This window comes from Poecilia reticulata, linkage group LG7 (genome assembly GCF_000633615.1).
Source record: "Poecilia reticulata strain Guanapo linkage group LG7, Guppy_female_1.0+MT, whole genome shotgun sequence".
NCBI classification, from domain to species: domain Eukaryota; kingdom Metazoa; phylum Chordata; class Actinopteri; order Cyprinodontiformes; family Poeciliidae; genus Poecilia; species Poecilia reticulata.
In genome coordinates, this window is record NC_024337.1 from 27,536,061 (window position 1) to 27,556,852 (window position 20,792).

General features: G+C 39.7%; 3 protein-coding genes and 1 long non-coding RNA gene across 5 annotated transcripts in view; 2 read left to right on the forward strand and 2 right to left on the reverse strand.

Annotated features, from left to right (window-relative positions):
* Positions 1–11: 11 nt before the first annotated feature.
* Positions 12–10,531, reverse strand: LOC103467334 (structural maintenance of chromosomes protein 1A). The gene is made up of 26 exons (XM_008413630.2): positions 10,128–10,531; positions 9,191–9,379; positions 8,867–8,979; positions 8,436–8,639; positions 7,717–7,955; positions 7,370–7,628; positions 6,951–7,091; positions 6,789–6,871; positions 6,577–6,676; positions 5,561–5,668; positions 5,280–5,465; positions 4,707–4,886; positions 4,476–4,622; positions 4,237–4,374; positions 4,019–4,135; positions 3,830–3,936; positions 3,597–3,738; positions 3,363–3,508; positions 3,125–3,278; positions 2,917–3,024; positions 2,500–2,656; positions 2,244–2,398; positions 1,862–2,013; positions 1,631–1,700; positions 1,431–1,541; positions 12–758 (listed from the first exon to the last, which is right to left on the reverse strand). The coding sequence occupies exons 1-26, from the start codon at positions 10,234–10,236 to the stop codon at positions 678–680; spliced, it is 3,696 nt and encodes a 1,231-aa protein (XP_008411852.1). The 5' UTR covers positions 10,237–10,531; the 3' UTR covers positions 12–677.
* Positions 10,532–10,667: 136 nt separating this feature from the next.
* Positions 10,668–15,247, forward strand: ribc1 (RIB43A domain with coiled-coils 1). Of its 2 annotated transcripts, XM_008413629.2 has the most exons (9): positions 10,668–10,871; positions 11,006–11,147; positions 11,389–11,609; positions 11,883–12,088; positions 12,187–12,301; positions 12,582–12,700; positions 14,054–14,290; positions 14,685–14,851; positions 15,092–15,247. In XM_008413629.2, exons 3-9 carry the CDS (start codon positions 11,411–11,413, stop codon positions 15,171–15,173), a joined length of 1,125 nt encoding a protein of 374 aa, XP_008411851.1. In that variant the 5' UTR covers positions 10,668–10,871; positions 11,006–11,147; positions 11,389–11,410; the 3' UTR covers positions 15,174–15,247. The 2 variants fall into 2 exon arrangements, with proteins under 2 accessions (XP_008411851.1, XP_008411850.1); XM_008413628.2 differs by lacking the exon at positions 11,006–11,147.
* A 314-nt stretch (positions 15,248–15,561) lies between these two features.
* LOC103467331 (uncharacterized) lies at positions 15,562–18,606 on the forward strand. The gene is made up of 2 exons (XR_534060.2): positions 15,562–15,812; positions 15,958–18,606. It is a non-coding gene; the product is annotated as an uncharacterized LOC103467331 (long non-coding RNA).
* Positions 16,845–20,792, reverse strand: part of l1cama (L1 cell adhesion molecule, paralog a) — a 52,016-nt gene continuing 48,068 nt past the window's right edge. The window contains exons 27-29 of the mRNA XM_008413625.2: positions 20,406–20,478; positions 20,252–20,263; positions 16,845–19,985 (exon numbers count right to left, since the gene is read on the reverse strand). Of these exons, the coding sequence (XP_008411847.1) occupies positions 19,724–19,985; positions 20,252–20,263; positions 20,406–20,478 (347 nt within the window). The 3' untranslated portion in view covers positions 16,845–19,723. The remainder of the gene's footprint in view (positions 19,986–20,251; positions 20,264–20,405; positions 20,479–20,792) is intronic.

The following is a 20,792-nucleotide window of genomic DNA, read 5'->3' on the forward strand; positions in this document are numbered from 1 at the left end:
AAAAACCAACATGAATTCACTTTAGATTTATTAAAGCAAAGTCAACCAAACAGACATAATCATCTTATTCATGCTGAAGTGGTTTCAGGTGAAACTCCAATTTATTAGGTACTTTTGACATAATATTAAGTCAGGTTACAAAAAGCTTTGAAATCTTCCTGCAGCAGTTTAAGCTGCAGCCATTTTTACTGCTTTTATTTAGTTATCGCACAGGGAATCCATCCACCTCACAACAACTAAACACTCCTGATTGAGCTTTAAAAAAAAAGTTGCACATATGAAATGTAATTTGCTTTTAAGCACACAGAGGACAGGCAAAGGCTTTAAGCAAACAAACTGAGAGCCATAAACGGTATAAAAAAGGAATTTGCTTATTTTAAAGGCATGTCATTAACTGGTTAGTATAAATCCTACAGTTCACTAAAAAGCGTCGAGTCTCCTTTTACTTTATCATAATTCACTACAATAATGAACAATAATGGTCAAATTCAGAAAGGGTTGTTTCCATTGAATGTACAGAAATCTTAGTTTTTACTCCAAAAAAAATAAAATAAAACATCCCAGCAAGAAAAGGTTTCATGAATGACTAAACTATAAAAAAATACAACAAAAGAAAACTGAAGACTTACTGAATACATGATCTGTAACTATATAGAACAGTACTGAGCGGGCTCTTATTACTCATTTGGATTCGGGTTGGCATCAGGATACTGCGACAGGTCAAAGGTGAGAACTTTGCTGATAACACAATCTCCTTGCTGTGAAAAAGGAAAAAAGAATCACTTTAATTTCTTCAATTAATCACTTGAATGTCATAGACACTCTAAAAACAAACAGTATTTATTTCAGTCCTGCCAACTTGCTAAATAAAAACTCTGGAGGGCAGAAATGCTCAGCAGAAAACTGATGAGGTTGGACATCCTGTTGCTGAAAATTATAATTAGCATTTGCTTTATGCCGGGCCATCTAATGTGTGTGACTGTAGTTGTTAAAAACACCATAAAAAAGGTAACAAAGTGGTAAGGTGGTCAGGTTTTCAAGAAACTACATTTAAGTTGTTTCAAAGTGGAAACGAGATCAAGAAGCAAAGCCTCAGATAAAACCTTGATTGTTTTTAGATGAAATTAAGCCATTTTAATGTTCCCAGTCACTTCTGATTATCTGATTTATTGTTGGGTTGTTTTTGAACAGCAAAAAAAATATCACCACTTACAAAAAAATTAATGTATCAAAACTTTTACTGTTACAGTTGAAAGACATAATCGCATGTCATCCCAATACATCCAGTTCAAGTTACAATGCTAAATGTTACAGAAACATATCAAAGCGAGTCACGATGTCAAAGCTTAATGGGTTTTTTTTAATCATATATCATATCTACAAAGTGTCAGTGTTGTAATGTTTGACGGTCAGTGAAAAGGGAAACCTACCTCTGGATAAACGCCTATAAGAGAGTCAGCCTTGGTGTAGAACTCCTCCTTCAGAGAAATGACAATAGCTTGGAAGTTTTGTACCGACTGGTCTTTGATGTAATTGGCCACCTTGAAAAGAAAGAATATATATATGTATTTTTTTTTTTAGTCACAAGCATCACTGATGAAGAGTCAGTGACGGTGAAATCTGAACGCACTTTGCCAATATTAGTGTTGTCCAGAGCGGCATCGATCTCATCCAGGACGAAGAACGGCGCCGGTTTGTAGCTGCAAGAACGCAGAGGAGACGTTAAAGACGTGGACAGAAATCTACTTTCATCCAGGTCCTAAAAGTATTTAAATATCACAAACACACCAAGCAGGATTCACCAATGCTCGTTATTTAAAAAAGATTAAAATGTCCGCTTGTGTTGCTTTTTTCGTCAGACCTGTGGATAGCAAAAAGCAGAGCCAGGGCAGCAACCGTCTTCTCTCCTCCAGACAGGTTATCCATGGGTCTGAACCTTTTCCCTGGCGCCACACAGTTATAGTTGATACCATCCAGATACGGTTCCTCTGGGTTTTCTGGGCCCAGAAAAGCCTGCAAAACACCAAGAGTGATTCAGATCTCAGACTAACTGAGTCAGCAGCCAAAATGCTTCTTTTTCTTTGTGCAGCACAATGAGTGACATTAAATATTGTTTTTCCTAAGAAAGATAATCAACCAGCAGGAAGTTAAGAGCTGGGTTGTCTCGTACTCTGCAACAGTAAATGTGACTAATAAATAATACAATATTTTTTGATTTTGCTCCAGTAAAAGCTAAAACACACCTGGGCGCTGCTGTTGCGTGACAGAGATTTGTAGATCTCATCGATGTTGGTGGCCACAGACTCGAAGCAGGTATTGAAACGATCAAACCTCTCTTTCTTGATCTGCTCGAAGGCTTGCTTCGCCTTTTTGGCTCTCTTACGAGCGGCCTCAAACTCTGAAATCAAACGGGTAAAGTCATCAGAAAGAGTTCATTTTAGACGATTCCTCTGGTCCTGTCTCCGTTTCGTCAACCCAACCATGATCATGTCCTCTCACCATCGCTGGTCTCCTGGAACTTGTCCCTGACGCTCTCCAGCTTTTCCATGGCCTTCATGTTGGGGGCGCTGATCCTCTGCAGGATGCTCTGCTGCTCGTTCAGACGCTGCTGCAGTGTGTTTGTCTCTGCTTTTATCTCCTCTTCTGACAATGCATCCTATTGGACATTACAAAGGTTTAATTGACTTTTTTATTTTAATAACTGAAATATTACATGTCTTTTATAAATAAATAAAAAACAGCTCTACACTGTTGTTTGAAAAGTACTAAACTTCTAAAAGCTTAGCAGATAAAAGTGATTTATTTATTTATCTATGCAACTTTTTTTTTCAGAGTGGGAACTGCTTTAATATAAAATACAGGAAGTTCTTATGGTTCAAAAAGATGAATCTCTTGGAATTACTTGGAGCATCTAACCTTCAGATCTTCAGACAAGTTGCTGTAGTCGATTTCTATTAGAGCTTCTTTAGCCAGAACGCTGCTGGACGTCCTCTGACTGCTGGAGTCATCTGTCTGGGAGCTCCCCTACAACAGCAAGAGATAACTTTAATTTCTTTTCAAATCCTGATTTAGGAAAAAAAAAAAAAGGTGCATAAAAGCAAACGTCTTTGCCATGTCCTCATACCTCTCCCTGGCTGATGTCATCCATCGTTCCAGAGCGAAGCGGCAGCCTGATGTCCTGCATCTTGCAGGCCTGCAGCAGGTTGTGGCGGTCACTGCGCTTCTGCTCCAGTTTGGTCTCGATGGCAGTGACCTCCTTCTGGAGCTGGGTCAGCTCTCTGGAAGGCAACAAACAGGCCAAATACATTTAGAAAATACACACCAATACGTTTTATTTAATCTTGGTTTTAGTCGACACTGACTTGTTAGCGCCTCCCAGTTTTTTGCGAATCTCCTCCATTTCGTGGTTTTTATCGTTGACCTCAGATTTCTTGGTGAGATGTTGGTTCTTCAGGTCCTGCAGCTGGGCCATCGTCTCATCGATGATTTTCATGTGTCTGTGCTCCTCCTAAGTAAAACCACAGATCACATCCGTCTTGATTTCAAGCTAGGTCAATATTAAGCCATTAATGCTGATTTTGAACATATTTCTGGACCTTCTTAAGGCGCTCTATCTCAGCCTCATCTTTCTTAACAGTTTGCTCCCACATCATGACTTTCTCCTGGTCCTCCTTCAGCTGGTTCTTCTCGTAGTCCACCTGGATTCCCAGACGGGTTTTCTGGGTCTCAAACTCAAGACTGAAATTAAACAACACGAGTCAAAAAAACAAAAACAAACAAAAAACAAAACGTTTTGCTAGCAGAGAAGTGACTTAAACTCTAAACTGACCGCTTCTTTGCGATCTCATTCTGCCTCTTCACTTTCTCCTCCTCAAATTCTCGGATGTTTCTCACTCCGATCTCCTTACAGAATTCAACAAACACCTCGTCCTCCACCTACAAGACAAACCCAGCTGTCAAACTAGAGAATCGTTTGTAAAGCCGGTTTTAAGCAGGCTGTGCGTTCAGTCAGTCTCACTAGGTTCATGCGGTCTCGGAGGTCAGTGATCTCTCGCTCGCGGGATTGGATGATCCTCTTGATGTCATTGATGCGAGGGCCAAAATTCGCAAGTTCACTCTCAAGTTTGGATTTCTCCTGCAAACAAGAAATCAAACAAAAAAAAAAAAAAAACACTTTAAAACCAACAATCACTATTCAAAAATCCCAAAAGACAAAACGAGAGGCTCGGGGCGTACCTGCATGTTGAGGGAGAGGTGCCTGGTTTTGGTCTGCTCCAGGTCGCTCTGGGAGTATTTGAGTCTCATCTGCAGGCCGTGTGCCTGAGACTGCACCTGACGCAGTTCTGCCTCCTTCCTCTTTGCCTTCATTTGCTCCTGCAAAGAAAATCCGAAAGTGATTCATGCTAAAAACAAACCGCAAGGTATAAATAAACTAAATAAGCAATCAAATTCTTGACTTCTTCTGAGTTGGTTACCTTTAGCTCCTCTGTGAGTTTTTCCTTCTTCTCCTTTAGTTTGTCCACCGCCTTCTCGTCCCAGCGTCTGGCCTTGGCCTTCAGGTCGCTGGCTCCTCCGGAGATGACTCCTGACTTCTGGAACAACGTGCCATCCAGGGCTACCGTCTGAACACAGGATAATAAAGACGCATCAGCAAACTGACATCTTAGGATATTAACAGCATTCTCATCTGAAACCAGGTTCGTCACCTTGTGTCTGTAAGGCCCTCCGAAAGCGATCCTTCGTGCGTCCTCCACATTCTCACAAACCAGAGCGTTGCCGCAAGCGTACTGGAGGGCTTTCTTGATGTGTGGCGGCTCGTAGCGGATCACATCTATCACCAGCTTGGCCCCGCGCAGCTCTCTCAGTTTTTCATCTGTTGGTTTGACCTTAAGGGGGGGAGAAAAAAAAAAAGGTTTTCTGCTCATTGGGTGATCAACATGAATGATAATTACCTCCAAAACTGCTGCTAAATCAGGGGCCTCAAGTTTTACTGTCCTGCAACTTTTAGATGCCCCCCTGTTCCTAAACACTAATGGTTCATCATCAGCACTCAGACGAACCTGATGATATGCTGAACAGATAATTCAACCCTTTCATTCAGGTGTGTTGCAACAGGGAGACATCTAAAAGTCGCAGCACAGTGTCAGTGAGGACTAGGGATCTCTGTTCTGAATCTTTGAAAATGCACTTATTTCCAGTGCAAAATAAAATCTTTATTTTCAGTGCTTTCCATTCTAATTACTCTTTCCTTGAGGTGTTATCTGTGGTGTAATATTCACCTCAAGATAGTCCAGAGGAAGGAAGGTCTCAGGCTCTCCTCTCTGCTCCTTGATGTACTGAATGCAGTCTCGGCCGGTTTTCTCTGAGTCGACGATGATGGCGTCCATGTTCTTGCCCAACACTTTGGTAACAGCAATCTGATATTTCTTCTGAGTGGGCTGGCACAGGTCGATCAGGCGGCCGTACTGAAAACACAACAGCAGGTGGTTTTATTCAAATATGTTCAACATGTTGTCCAGTATGGACACTGAAGGGTCGATTCTGTACATCAGTAACTTACCACAGATCCGGGATAAAGTCTCTTGATGCTCTCCATGATTTCTGCTTTGCGCTGCTGCCGACTGTTCTCCTGTCTGTCGATCCTGGCGTCTCCCAGCTGCTCCATCACCTGAAGCAAATGGAAGTGGTCAGTCCCGTCCTGTCATGCTTTCAATCCAGACCACACAAATTATTTATTGAATGGGAGAAGTGGAGTTTTGTTGTGGTTACTTGCACTCACACACAAAAAAAAGCTGTGCTCTACTCTGTGAAGCTGAAAATATTTCTACTTTTACTCCTCAGGTTACATATGGGACTCTGGGAAAACGCACCACTGGTGTGGCTGTCCATATAAATTTTGTATGTAGATTGTTTAAAGGAATTGCAACTGACAAAGTGAAAATAAAATTAAAAATAGTAATAATAATCAAATAAAATCCACCCTTGTAGAGCTTTACTAATTTTTAATTATACTTTCATATTTAAAACAGAAGCGTTCTGTTAGCATGTTTGCGTTTTTAATTATGATAAATTGGATTTTTTCTTAATTCAGATTTGATGATTTGTGTATTCAGGTTAAAGCTAAAAACAATAAGCATCAAATCAGACAGGTAAAAGTTGAGCTGGAAAAAAAAAGAATAGGTACCAAACATTTTTACAGCTATAAAACGTCTTTTAGAAACATATTGTACAGAATATTACACATTTTTGTCTTTCAGCTCTTCAGAAAGAAGCAACATTTTGCCCTCTGTTAAATCAACAGTATTTCAAATCTGCCTAAATTGGTCGAGACCTAAAACGTTTAAAGACACCAGTGAGAAACAGGGAGTACACACTGGCGTAATGATCCACTTTTACTTTTTGATGTACGATTCTTAGATGTACAGAGAAGAAAGCAGGTAAGCTAAAGGAAGCCTGCAGTCAAGCTAAAGAAAAAGATCAAAACATATCAACTTCAAGTAAAGTACAGAAGGTTAAAAATGTGAATATGTTCAATGAGTAAAGCCAACACTGCTCTGTCTTTTCTATTTTAGTTACCTGATTAAGCTCCATGTTTATTTCATCAATCCTCCTCTTGGCCATCTCTACTTCCTCCGTCAGCTCCTCCTCCATGCGCTTCTGCTCATCAAGTGACTGTCTGAAGTTTAGCAATATGGAAATGTGTGAGTGAAGGAGTAAAATAAATCATGTTAGCGGCTCAATGAACAGCAGGAATCTGCAGAGAGAGAGCAAATACACCAGCGACGTACCTGCTGGTGGAGATGTAGTCTTCTAGCTTCTCGATACGCTTCTGGTTTTCTTCTATTTCACGAATCTTCTGCTTGATTTTGGCCTGAGAAATGAGGAAACATTTGCAGACTCAGCTTTTCTTATCTGAAATTTTAAAAAGTTGTTTTCTTTCTTTTTTTTACCTCTGTCTCCACTTTCTTCCTCTCCTCCAAATCGAGGCGGTCCTGGTCAGCCTTCTGGTCCCGGTTGAACTTCTCCAGTTCCTGGGCCAGAGTGGCAGCGCGCTTACTGGCCTCCTCCTTCAGGCGATGGTACTGCTTCACCTGGGGGGAAGGAGGAAACGAGAGTCAAGCTGATTCTTTTTTCCTGAAAGCAAATATTGCGATCAATAACTTAAGAAAACATGCACATTACTTTTAAGAATGTGGAGATTAAATAAACTGGGAGGGCAGAAATTATTTCGTTGTATTGCATGTATTTAATCTACTTCAAATGCTATGACACAAATGTGAACAAACTTTTCATTTGCTAATGGCATCTATTGGTATGACTGAAGTTTCATTGAATAAAAGGACTAAGGAAGCTTTAAATCGAGTCGGACCTGGTTTTCTTCCAGTGTGAGGTCCTGGCCCTGGCTCTGAGCCTCCTCCTCCATTCTTTCCTCAAACTCCTGCTTGGCCAACTCCACCGCTCTCATCTCCTTATCCAGCTCATCCATGTCAGCTTTGCGCTTCTTGTACATCTTCTGGGCGTTCTGATGAGATTTTTTCGCAGCTTCGAGCTTTTTGATTTTGTGTGCCGTGTTCTCTTTGGCCTTGATGTACTGAGGCCTCTTTTGATTCAGCTCAGAGTCCTTTTCCCTGCAAATAGGATGGAAATAATTATTTTGCACTGAAAATTTTAGGGCATGCACACCCAGAAGGTGGCCAGAACCACATGAGGACATACTTGATTTCTTTCTCGATGGTCTGCTGCTCCCTCATCAGCCTGCCCAACTCTTTCTTCTTGTCCTTCAGCTCCTCTTCAACGTGGTCCATCTTTTTACGGTCCTTATCGATTTCTTTGTTCCGCTGGCCGAGCTCTTTGTTCAGCTTCTCAATCTCGACCTCATTGTGGTACAACTTGAAGAGCTGTAACTGTACGCTGGCTCTGGCCACCTCGTCTTTAAGGCGTTGGTATCGCTCAGCCTGACAAGGACATCAAGAACAAGAGAGAAAATAATGTGATTAGCTTTGCGATCAATTTTTTTTGTTTTTAGAACTTATTTAGGTTGAACTTGGTGGCAGATTTAGATTTGATTTGCAGTAACTAAGGCAATCTTGGAAGGAATGAAATACACCAATCAGGCTTTCCCTGGTAGAAACATTTTTTGATTAATCATGTGCAGATTTATTCACATTTTTTTCTCGCAGCACTTTATATAACGCATAAAAGAAAAATCTGCTGCAGGTTCTTTGAAGTAGTATTGAATCCAACAGAAAATTAAGACATTCATTTGATTTTTACTCAGCTCAAAAAAGTCAGATTAAAAGTAGCAGAAGTTATTACATTTTCTGCATTTAATTTTTCATATTTGAAAAATATGAAAAATTAAACCTCAACCCTGACCAGTGAAAAGCAAAGGAAAACAGACTCATTTTGACCTCTAATTATTTCAAAGTGCCTACCTCCTCTTTCTCCTGCTTGGCTTCTTTGCGCTCTGCAGCAATGTTTTTCTTGCGGTGATAATTGAACTGTGTGTCTTCTTCTGCTTTCACCATCTCCTTCTTCCTGCGGTCATACTCTTGTGCCAACTCTCCGGAACGTGAGATCTCCTCAAACAGCGCCGTTCGCTCTTTGGGGTTCTTCATGGCAATGGACTCCACAGCCCCCTTTGGTGAAATAAAAACAAACAAATAAAAAAACTCAGGTGAATAAAAGCAGTTGCCCAAAGAAATACAGACTAAAATATTACTGCACCATAGAAATTTGGTATTAGCCAGAGGTGAAACACTTAATCTAAGGCACTTACTAATCAAGTAATACCAAAAGTATGTTAGTTTATACAAATGGTTTGCTACTGAAACTCTGTGAAGGAAGCGATTCACTAAACACTTACCTGAAAGACAAGAAAGTTTCTGGCTTTGATCAGAATGCCAAGTTTTTCCAGCTCCTCGCTGTATTCAGGTAGTCCAACCACTTTATTGTTTATGCGGTACTCGGATGAGGCCCCTAAGACAAACCGTGTCCTTTAGTTACAAAGCAAACGTGGTAGGAGCAACACACATATTGTTCTGAACAGAATTAGAATTGGTTAATTGACAATATTTGTCATGTTGTTCAAACAGAAAGATACGTAATGACAAAAAGCTGGGGTTTTTTTTACTATAAATATTACCGACAGACGGTATATCTTCTCAATTTGTACATAACGACTTCTTACCAATAATGACCCGTGTGAAGGAACGCTCCTCTCCGTTATCCTCTTGGTACACCATGCTGACAAACGCTCTGTTGGCAGCTGGCTTCCCCACAGGAGCTCCATGGATTAGGTCCTTCAGAGTCTTAACACGCAGGTTACTCGTCTTTTCTGCCAACACAAAGCTGATGGCATCCATGAGGTTGGATTTACCTGCAATGAAATGCATTGACATTTTTAAGTTCTGTTTCCACACCCTAAACGGATTTCCTTTTGCTTCTTTTGTTTTATTTCATATTTATGCATCACAAAGTTAAAATATTTCATAGCTGCCATTTTTGTCAGACCTTGCTTGAATATATTTTAAAAAATCCATTTTGTTAGGAAAGGTTTCTACATAGAATTGGTGGACACTAGTTTATAAGACAAGTAACGACATATGTAAAAGCCCCATAAGCTTTATATTTTCTAAACGGTTTATTGCGTTCATTATTAAATGTGTAAGACACTTAGAAAGTCCCAAGAAATACAAAAGCAAAATGTATAGAACAATTATCATCTCAACCTAAAATAAATCTGTATTGTTTTCTGATTTAGCAAAATACACAATTTGTCCATGGAAGTCCACCGTCATGCTCAAGATACACAAATGTTTCCCAACCTTTTGTAAATCTCAGCGTTTCAGTAACATTCACAAAACTAAAGTGCGTGGCATGTTTTTACTAAAGCAACAACGTGCCGTCCGACAAGCTATTAAACAGATTCCTACAACAATAATGAAGTGCAAAATATTTAGTACCCGTATTACAAAATACACGCTCTAATGTTAGTAAAGTGTTTTACAATAAACCATACCTAACTGCTACAACAATAAACAGCACAAGGAGAAGACACCGTGTTTACCGTTAGCCAATGGTAGCAAACAGTTTACATTTTGCCTTAGCTCTCCATCATAACATACCCGATCCATTGGGTCCGATAATTGCTGTAAACTTGTGAAACGGTCCGATGATTTGTCGTCCTTTGTATGACTTGAAGTTTTCTATCTCTATTAGTTTCAAATAGCCCATTTTCCTTGTTAATGAGCTTATATTTGGATGAAAATTTGCACGGACAATGTTCAGTTAGCTAATAATGCTAGCAGCCAGTCTGCAGCGAACAACTTGTCTAACACAAACGAAGTGAACTTGTAAATGAATGAACGCTCCTGCTCAACATGTAGCTCGCTTGCACATAAGTTACATTATGAAGTAAATGCAAAGTCTCTAACATAAAAACCGCGTAAAAAAATCCTTGTCAAATTTAATCGGAACACTTGTAACAACAGAGCGCCATTTTACAACCTAACAGGAAAAGCTTAAGCGCGCGAGACTCGAAACCTCGCATTTTCTCGCGAGGCGGAGTTAAAAGCGACGTAACCATGCGACACATACATGACTGTTTGTGTCTATGGTTACCGCTGCTAATTACATTTAAAATAGAAAAAAATATATCCTTACCTTTAAATTCTGCCAATATATTTGTCAAATTCCTTAAGTCTATTTTTAAGTTTAGAGAAACTTTCTCTTGTAGCAAAAAAAAAAAAAAAAAAAAAATGTTACCTTGGTAACTAGGGCAGCCAAACCCAAACATAACACGGTGACAGCAACGACGTCCCGTTGATGTTAACTGTAACCCTACGTTTTATGCAGCTAGTATCTTACAGGTAAGAGTGAGGATATGGATTTATTAGTTCTTCTAAGAACTAATAAAATGTAATGTAATTTAAAAGCTTTCTACAAGAGAGACAAAGAAGCCAATTAATCTGGTTGTCTTTTTATCTTTCTTTTCTGAATGAAGAAAAAGCATATTTTCATAAAAACTCCACGGGATAAAGACGACCTACAGTTTAACTTAAAGTGAAAAAACTTTTTTATTTTTTATCTGCGGAGCCTGATGTGCTATTTGGTACTGGAAGTACTTGACCTTGTTCTAAAATACTGTATGTATTAATTACTGAATTAATTTAATAGTTTTTGTTTTGTTTTGAATTTTTTTATTTGGAAAAGTGTTTCTTGTGCTTTAATGTGTTATCATTTCTTTGTATTTTTTTATTTTAGCCCTTTTTTAATGTCAACAGCCACATCTATAATAACTCTTTGAAGAATTTGTTGTATTACAACAACATCTTATTTCACTTTGGGATCAATAAAGTAGCTTTGAATTTAATTTTGTCCCCTCAGAATCTGACTAGAAACCATAAAAATGTATAAAGTGGACTTGCCTGTTGATGATTCAAAAGACAAGGTCGTGGAGGCCCGAAGGTCTGCAGAAAGAGCTCGCAAAGCCCGATTCTTCAACCCTCGCCTGCGTGTGATGGGCCTCGACCTGGATGCTCTAAACCAGCAAGTCCTGGAAAATAAGCACAAGCGAAGCTGTGAGAAACTACGAAACAGGGATTTTGGTAACTACAAACATCCTTCTATGTCTTTTGCTTCTGTCAGAAGCACTGACCTTGTAGCCACAGCTGCCCAAGGGTAGCTGTGGCTACAATGAAGTAGCTTTCCACCATCGGTTTGTGTGTGAATGGGTGAAAGAGCTTTGGATTTGTCTGGACTAGACAAAGAGTTACACAAGAACAGTTCATTTACCATTTATGAAGAAACTACACAATGATAAAATTCCATTTTATCACTAATAAATACAGATCAGTTGTATATTTTTGAACTTATTTCAGATAACCTGCAGAGACGACAAGATGAATTGTTTCTTCTGCAAGATAGTAATGAGAAAGAGAAGCGGAAAGCTTTGCAAAAGGAACTGAACCACTTCTGGGATTCACAGCAGCAAATGAAGATCTCTCATGATGTCGAGGTGAAGGGGCAGTACAACCTCACGATTCCAGAGTCCGAACTGGGGCCTTCCAGCATGCACATATTTGAGGTAAGATTGAGATAGGTGTGCTTAAACGGGCAACAGCAGTAAATCCAATAAAAGTGGGAAGTCACCTTGCTCTTTCTTTGTTTTTGTTTAATTTACAGGGAGAAGATCGCAGACGGAAGGAAAGGGTTAAAGAGCAAATGAGAAAAAAAGTAAAAGATTTGCAAGAACAAATGGACGATAAGAAAATGAGGGACAAGAGAGCGAAGCACAGAGGTGAAAAGAGCAAAACATGAACGTGCACACACACACACACAAAGCACACACATGATTACCTATGAGCAGAATTAATACAAGAGCTGCTATAAATCACACAAACGTGCTTCGTGGTTTTCCGCACAAACAATCACATCTTCCCACACAGTCCTTTCTGCCAGGTGACTTTGATGAATGCTCATCCCGAAGTGCTGTGAGTGTGTGGCTTGAGACCTATTTTCAGTGGGCAGTGCAGCTAATGCAGTTGTAAAAACAAAACACATTTCCGCACGCTTCACAGAGATGCTGTTGAACAACCAGCTGGTGAATCAAGACCTAATGTGGGCCCAGCAGAATGCAGTCGAAGAGGAGCGTAGGAAAGCTGCCCTCGTCTCACTCTGGAACGACAATCAAGCCCTGGTATGCAACAAACACACCAACGCTCACGCGCCGTCATTTGATGCAAATGTTTGAAGCCGAACCCAGCGGGGATTCTAAGCTGTGACAGAGGTTTCTCGGCTGGGACGTTCAAATTAGAATTGCAAACTAAAAATGTTAAGTGATGCCTACACACACTTGACACAGGAGGGAGGCAGTCGCATTATTTGGTGCCATCCAACACGCACGGATGAACTAACATGATGCATGCATGGAATTGGTTTGTTATTTGAAAGCCCCCTCTTAGCTGCTCCCTCATTTGCCTGAGCGCTCTTGTCTCAATTCCCCATTGAGTGAAATCCTTCTAAAGCCTTCAGGTCATGGCATTTTTCATGATAATTATGTAGTTTTCCTAATAACCACTCGTGTCGATGATTCACCAGCAAATGTATCTTCCTGAGAGGATCACTTGGGAGACAGTGCAGCATTCAGGTGCTTTTCAATGAATTAGAATGCTCTCAAAAGTTATTTGATTCGGTAATGCAATTCAGAATGTGAAACTTATTATATTATTTCACGCAAATTAATATATTTTTGTTGACTGTGGTGATTTTATTTCTTTTTTCGCAAATAATGAAAACCAGAAATCATGTCATTCAGCAAACTAGAATATCACATGAAACCAATAAAATGATTACAAAGATTTTTAATGAGAAAACGTTATGCTACAGCCATGTTATGGCCTACAAAATCATCCAGAAAACTGCTGTCCAGCAGACAGTTATTGACACAGGGAACGTAATAAAAAGTTACATGGAAGGAAAATACATTATACCGCAAGAAGTCTTTGCTCACACCTCCAAATCATTGGATTCAGGATTCATCCACTCCCATGCCCTAAAGTGTATAAAGTCATTCCCAAAGCTTTCCCACATCGTGGGAAAGGTTTGGGAATGCCCCCTTCTTATTCCAAAATGCATCAGTGCACATAACAGTGCCCATAGACACGGATGAAGGCGTTTGGTGTGGAAAAAATTGACTGTTCTGCACACTAGAGACCTGACCTCAAACCAGTAGCGTATCTTTGGTATGAATAAGAGTGAAGATTGACAGACAGACCTTCTCATCCAATACCAGTGTTTGACCTTACAAATGCATTTATGCAAGATTGGTCAAAAATCCTCATAAAAACACTTAATTCATTGATGAACGCTTTCAAACAAGAGCTAAAGTTGTTATAGCTGCAAAGGGTTGTGGCCATCAAGCTTATGTGAGTGAACATTTCGCAGGTTTATAAAAACTCCAGTCTTCTTTTTTTTTGTTTGTTTGTTTGTCGTAATCTTTGAGATCTCTCTAGGTCAGTGCTGAGGCCTCATCCTATGTTGTTCCACACAGGCTGAAGTGCGAGCTCTGGACCGCAGGGAGCAGCGTAGGAACGAGGCAGCGGATAATCTGGTAGAAATATGGCACGCTGGGACATCTGACATGTTGACAGAGACTGCAGAGCCAGCAGAGACCTATTTGGGAGGAGGGAGACCGCCGCACGTTCTGCCAGACAAGTGGAGGGGGATGAGCCTCGCGCAGCTCAACCACTTCCATGAGCAGAGAGAGCAACAGCGCCTTGAGAAAAAGGTACTCCTGCGGTCCCGGTTACATGGTGTCACTTCCATAAATGCATGAGTCTCCACCCAGGCAGTGCACAGCATGTCTGAAGGTTCATAACTGTTCAGTTTTTTTTTTTCCTTCAAGACTGGAAGCTGAAGTTGAAACTGAATATTTTTACTTTAAGGTCAAGTCTTGTCTGTGAATACAAAAGGAATTGCTTGAATTTGGAACAGCTTTTATGTCTACGATGGATAAAATTAGGTTCATTTACTCACACAGAGAAAACCCATACAGCCAGGGAAAGAACATGCAAAATTAGCTTAACATTAGATATTTGTTAGGTTTGCAACCAACTACTTTAGAGCAATATATGCATAGTACACAGCTTATGCCACTTTTTTTTCTTTTTTTTTTTTGATAGAAACAACTTGAGGCTGATAAGATTAGGGATGCAGCCTGGGACTTGCAGCTCTTGAAGATTTCCAAAGCAGGAGAGGAGAAGGACCAGAAAATGGCAGAACTAAGAAGACAACAGAGAATCCTGATGGACCAAGAAAACAAGCAGCTGGCCAGACTGCAGCAGGCACAGTGAGCTCTACACACACACACACACACACACACAAACACACGCACACACACGCACACACCACACACACACACACACACACACACACACACACACACACACACACACACACACACACACTCTCTCACACTTTTATCAGGTAACTTGTTTATTAATTGATAAATAATATGAAATGTATCATATAAATGAGCATTTTCTGTCAGTTTCTACACACTGTGTGTACATTTCTGTTTCTGTTCCAGTCAGCATTATCTGAATAAGGAGCTCTATACCTACAAACCCACCAGGGATTATTTTGACCAGTTTAACACTGGTTGCCGCTAATCAAGACCCAACATCAGCTTGTCCCCTGTCAACAATTTACTTTTGTCAATAAAGGATTGAATGTTGTAAACCAATGATTTAGTGTTCATTGTCTAACACTAGGTGGTGCTATAATTTCATGAAGTTTACATTTCAATGACGACCGAATGGCTTTACACAACATCTTGTAGGAAATCTTCCAAATCTGTTTACATAATCCCAATGAAAATTAGTATTTAGTAATGCCTTTAGGTTGCTGTGAAAAAGTAATTGCCGCCTAGCTGATTCTGTCGGATATTTTTTGTTGTTGTTTTGGATTTCAACATCAGCCAAAGATAACCTGAGTAAATAGAAAAACAATCAGTTTTCAAATTGTGATTTTTGTTTATTTTGTTATAAAGCTATTCAAACCAATCTCAGTCTGTCTCTATGTTTACAGTAGAGAGGACACAAAAGAACCCAGAACAACATGTTACGCTCATTTTACAGGTGAGCAAAGGAGAAAAAGAACCAGACTGTTCTTCAGTGATCCAAAGTCTTATTTTCAGATGAAAGTAAAATTTACACTTGATTTGGAAATCAAGGTCCCAGAGTCTGGAGGAAGAGCGGAGAGGCACAGCAGCATCCACATTGCTTGAAGCTCAATGTGAAATTTCCACAGTCAGTGATGGTTTGGGGTGTCATGTTCTCTGCTAGTTTCGCTCTACTGAGTTTTCTAAAGTCCACAGTCTATCATCAAACTTTAGTGCGCTGAATGCTCACTTCTGCTAATAAGCTTTACAGACGTGTTAATTTCATTTCCCAGCAGGACTTGGCACCGGCCCACACTGCCAAATGTACCCAGAAGCGGTTCGATGAACATGGTGCTCTGGTTTCTGATTAGCCAGCAAACTTAGCTGCCCTAAACCCGAGAGAGGATCGATGCAATATTGTTAAAATAAAGACGGAAGACACAGAAACCACAAAGATGACCTGAAAGCTTTTTTTTAAAGCAACACAGGCTTTTATTACATCCACTTAGCCGATTACTTTCATGCAATAGCGCATTGATGTAATAGTTCATGTTAAAGGAGCATCAACCAATTATTAAGGGCATACTGTTAATTATTTGTAAGTCATAATCATTAAAATTACAAGAAATAAATTTAAATATTTCACTCTTTGTATTAAATCTGCATAATATATTATATAACATTTCACTTTCTAAAATGTGACAAGAAATATTGAACTTTTTCATGGTATTCTAAATTTTTGAGATGTACAGGTAGCCTTGAAATTGCATATATATTTTTTTATCAAGTAAATCAAAAACCATTTGATTTACTTGATAAAAATCAAAAGGCTGTTCTAAGCAATCTAACCTACTGTGTCAGTCAAGAGGGGGGGCTACAAGGTCCAGAATATTTAAAAAGAACCTGCTTTCACCTGCATTAAATGTGCCTTCAAACGCTTTCTGTAGTATTCTGATTAACACAGCTATGGCATCTCCGTTCTAGCCGGAGAGCAGGAGAGAAAACATGTGCATGGTTAGAGTTACACAGCGAGGGAAAAATGCCAGAAAGGACATGCGCAGAGGCCGACTTGCCAAAGGGGCTTTGGATCCCACTCAAGCCCGTTTGCTACTGATGTTTATTTGTGATACTTATCAGCTCATATGGGGGAGGGGGGAAGAATTGGACCATTTATTGTACAGATTGTTCAAGGTTCTTTATTTGTCAGTCATATAACCAGTTACATTTGTAGATTAATTAAGCAGTTACAGTTACATCGGCCCCATTTGTGGTGCCTCTCCTCTCAACCGCGGTCGAGCACCCGCGGGATACATGAAGGCATCCTCACCGTGCTGACCAACACACCACAAAGAGGCACACAACCACCAACCCCTTCACATCTCAGCTGATTGCTCTCATCTCCACTCAGCCATTACTTCAATCTGTCAGCTTTTTTAAATTTAGAGAAGCAAAATTTAAACAAACCAGTTAGTTGCTTTACCCCCCCAAAGATTAGTCTGTTTAGCTATAAAAAAAAATAATAAATAAATAAAAAAACAGTAACAACAGTGGAAAAGCAACAAGCCAGCATCCCACTGGCTCACCCTCAGGACATGAAAAGCAAAGAGTGAGTGGCAGTCGAGTGAGTATCTGTGTGTGTGTGTGTGTGTGTACACTCATTTCTCATTCAAAGTTAACATTTGCCCCAAACATTGACAAACACAAATGTTCAGCAGCACATTGTTATGTTAGGATATTGGCATATTTTGAGCAGGCTGATGCTCCTGTATGAAAATAGAGTTTTATTTGTCCTGAGCGTGTCTGTTTGACCTAAACCAGGGAGTGTCTCTGCACAACTCCTTTGGTGCCTCTAGTCTTTTCAGACAGACATCCCACGTTCTCCCTCGGAGGCTGTCATGATATGTTTGGCCAGTGGAAAGCTTCAATTCGAATAGAGAGGGCACTGATTGGCTTACTGCATTCCTGCTCAACATAACTGCATCACAGATATTCACTGCACTGCAACACATTGGTGAATTATCATGTGCATGAATCCTAATGTCGCTGTCTGCGTGATGTATCTACTTTCACTAAATAACACTAAATGTACAATGTTTTTTTTTTGGGGGGATTTTTAAAAATGATATGTTGGCAAACATCTACAGAACAATGTGCATTTTTTTTGTTTGTTTTGTCTTTTTTGTTCTTCAGCTATGAACTATTCTTTTGCTACAGCCACGTCTTACTGCGGTCATTTGTCAAAAACACGTCTGAATTCGTAGCAACAGTAGAGAAGAAGAAAAGTTTCAACTAAGCGTTTTTGAACAAAGTCGGGTGTTTTTAGAAACTGCGCGTTTTTTAAATATTAAGTTTTTTTTATCAAATGTGGTTCTTTTGAAGTGGTTCTATTTACATTCTGTGAAAAAAATGGTCCTTTCCAGATTACTTAAAACGTTTCCTATCTTTCTTTCCAGAGTCTTTTTTTTTATCAGTTTAAAAGCACAGAAATACAATATTTACCTCGTCCTGAAAAGAATACATTCTCTTATGTAAATGTGCCTTTATCGTACATTACCTGGCTGTCATTAAGCCTGTCTGCAAAACCCAGCTTGCACCGATGAAGGCTGAAAACTAAACCAGGCGCTACCCTCCGGTGTGTAACAAATACTGCTTCTCAGTCAAACTGTATTGTATGAGATGGACAGGTATGAAAAGTTTGTTAGTTAAACTCAACAACATTTTAATACAGAGTAGAAAGAGACAAAGACAGTTACAGAAAGCTACAAGTAGGTCTCGACACCAAAAAAGTTACAATTCCACTTAAAGTAAAATGACGTAACGCTTGTTGTGGGAAGGCGAGACTGTAGTGACATCAATCTGGCGCTTTATGCAGACCCGGCAGGCACAGGAACCTATAAGGAGCATTTACATATCTATAATACTGTATTATGGCTGAATAGATAGATGCAGATGCAGCTATACACCAGGTGCTACTCGACATTTTCACACAGTCAACTGTGTCCTTTGATTTCAATGGAAAACAACCTGGTCTGTTGAAAATGCTATGAGAGATTACAAGCTTTATGTAAATATGAAAATGATCATAAATAAAAAATGCCCAAAAAACTGTTTTGTGTTCAGTCACAAAGCTATTACAAACGTAAAATATCACCAGCGAGGACAATCTGATGCATTGAATGGCAAAGGACATATCATTACATTAAAAAAAATAATAACGTAAAAAATAAGATTAAAATGTACAGTGGCAAAAGTATTCAAACCCCCTTGAGCTTTTCACATTTGATCAAACTACAATCACTGCTTTTTCACAGATCCAAATTTTTATTTACCGCCCTTGCTGACATCCAAGTAAAACATTTTCCATATTGTAGAATAACCTCGTCAAAGTCCAGATTTAAATCAAATAAAAAATGAAAGAGAAAATGAGAATCTATGGTTGACATTTTACAGATTGTCTGAATCAGATTTTTATATGAAAAAAGTTTAAAAAGTTTTGCTTCACTCTATCGTAATGTGGTATATGTGAATATCCATCACAAATCCCAGTAAAATACAGACGTTTGTAGTAATAACAGCAGAAATTGTAAAAACTCAAGGAGTATGAATACTTTTCCAAGGTACTGCATGCTGTCTGTTTCCCTACACTGAGCTCCATCATCACGCTCCACGTTTACTTAATGCACCACTCTGCATGTCTAAGTGACCACACCTCAAACCCCTGATATTTCAAAATGTACAACATTCCTCCCACATGTTTATGTGTTGTTCAACGCAAGAAGAGGAAAGGGGGTTCAAATAAACATTAGCTCTTTAAATTAACTGTAAATTACACAGAAAAAAATTAGGATGGGACGTTGGGTGTCACGCGGTCCACTACTTTGGACTCTCCTTTGGTCACAAATGTCTAACCAGTCAGATGACTGCCAGAGGGCATATGAATAGTCTGTATATGATTGTGCGCTGGGCCTCAAAATAAACATCAGCAAGTCAGAGGGGGGGGAACAGGACAGTATGGGCACATACGTGTTGACATTTTGGTCTGATGGTCTCCGGTGGAGGTTAATCGAGGATAGCGATTGCATTGGGCATGCCATTAGTGGTTGGGGCGACGATCGCGGGGTTCAGCGGGGAGTTATCTGGCAGACCGCGGAACCCCTCCGGACCTTCACTTGGACGACTGATCTGGCTGGCCAGAGATTCATCCAAGTTGAGCTCTGTGGTCAGAGCGCTGCTGCCGTTAAAGTTCAGGGTGTCCTCGCTGCACATCTTGTTGTCTTCGCACAGGGACGGCTGGCTGGCTGTCCGCTTCTCCTCCAGATCACTGGAGCAGAATAGAACATATGTGTGAAAAAAAAAGAAAAAAGACAACAATGAAGAAATATTCAACCATCATCAATTAGAAACTTTACACAGTAGTGAAATCATCGAGTATCGGCTACATTACCCCATACCTCTAAATTATAAGTTATTATTAAGTTATTATTAACATTTGTAGTTCCATCAACAAGTGCACAACTGCTGAAGACAGAAAGTCATGCATGCAGCAACAGGGGGTGAAAAATAGGTGGGTGAAACATATCTGCATACCTTTCAAGAGATCTGCCAAGCAGAGGCAGGCATCAGTGAGGAAACAGACAAAGAAATGAAAAAAAAAGGGGTTAGGAAACGAAGCAAGGCAAAGAGATTCAGGGCTTTTTTTTGACATTCCACAAACAGCCAGAGTGAAATTCAGATGACAAACCTGTACTCTCCAAACGTTTCCTCCTTCATCGGCCGTGCCTCTGAGTCCATCGGGCCGTCCTCTTTATCTTTCACTGAGGATGAGACAGATGGTTGGATTTTATTATCAGTACCATCTTAAAGAAGTTATGTCTCTGTTCAAGACATCAGTAGCAGCATTCTGTCAAACGAGCAAGATAACATCAAGTGAGCGAATAGAGAACGCAAACATTTGGATGACCTTATAAAATAGAATCTAATGATGGTTTCCTTTTTAACTTAGATTCTCTATTCTCTAAGTTTTAGATGATAAAACACCCACCACTTCTAACACTGTGAACCAAACATCTGACATAACTGTATTTAGTCATAAGGAGCCATTAAATTACAAATTCTTCACTAAAAGAGA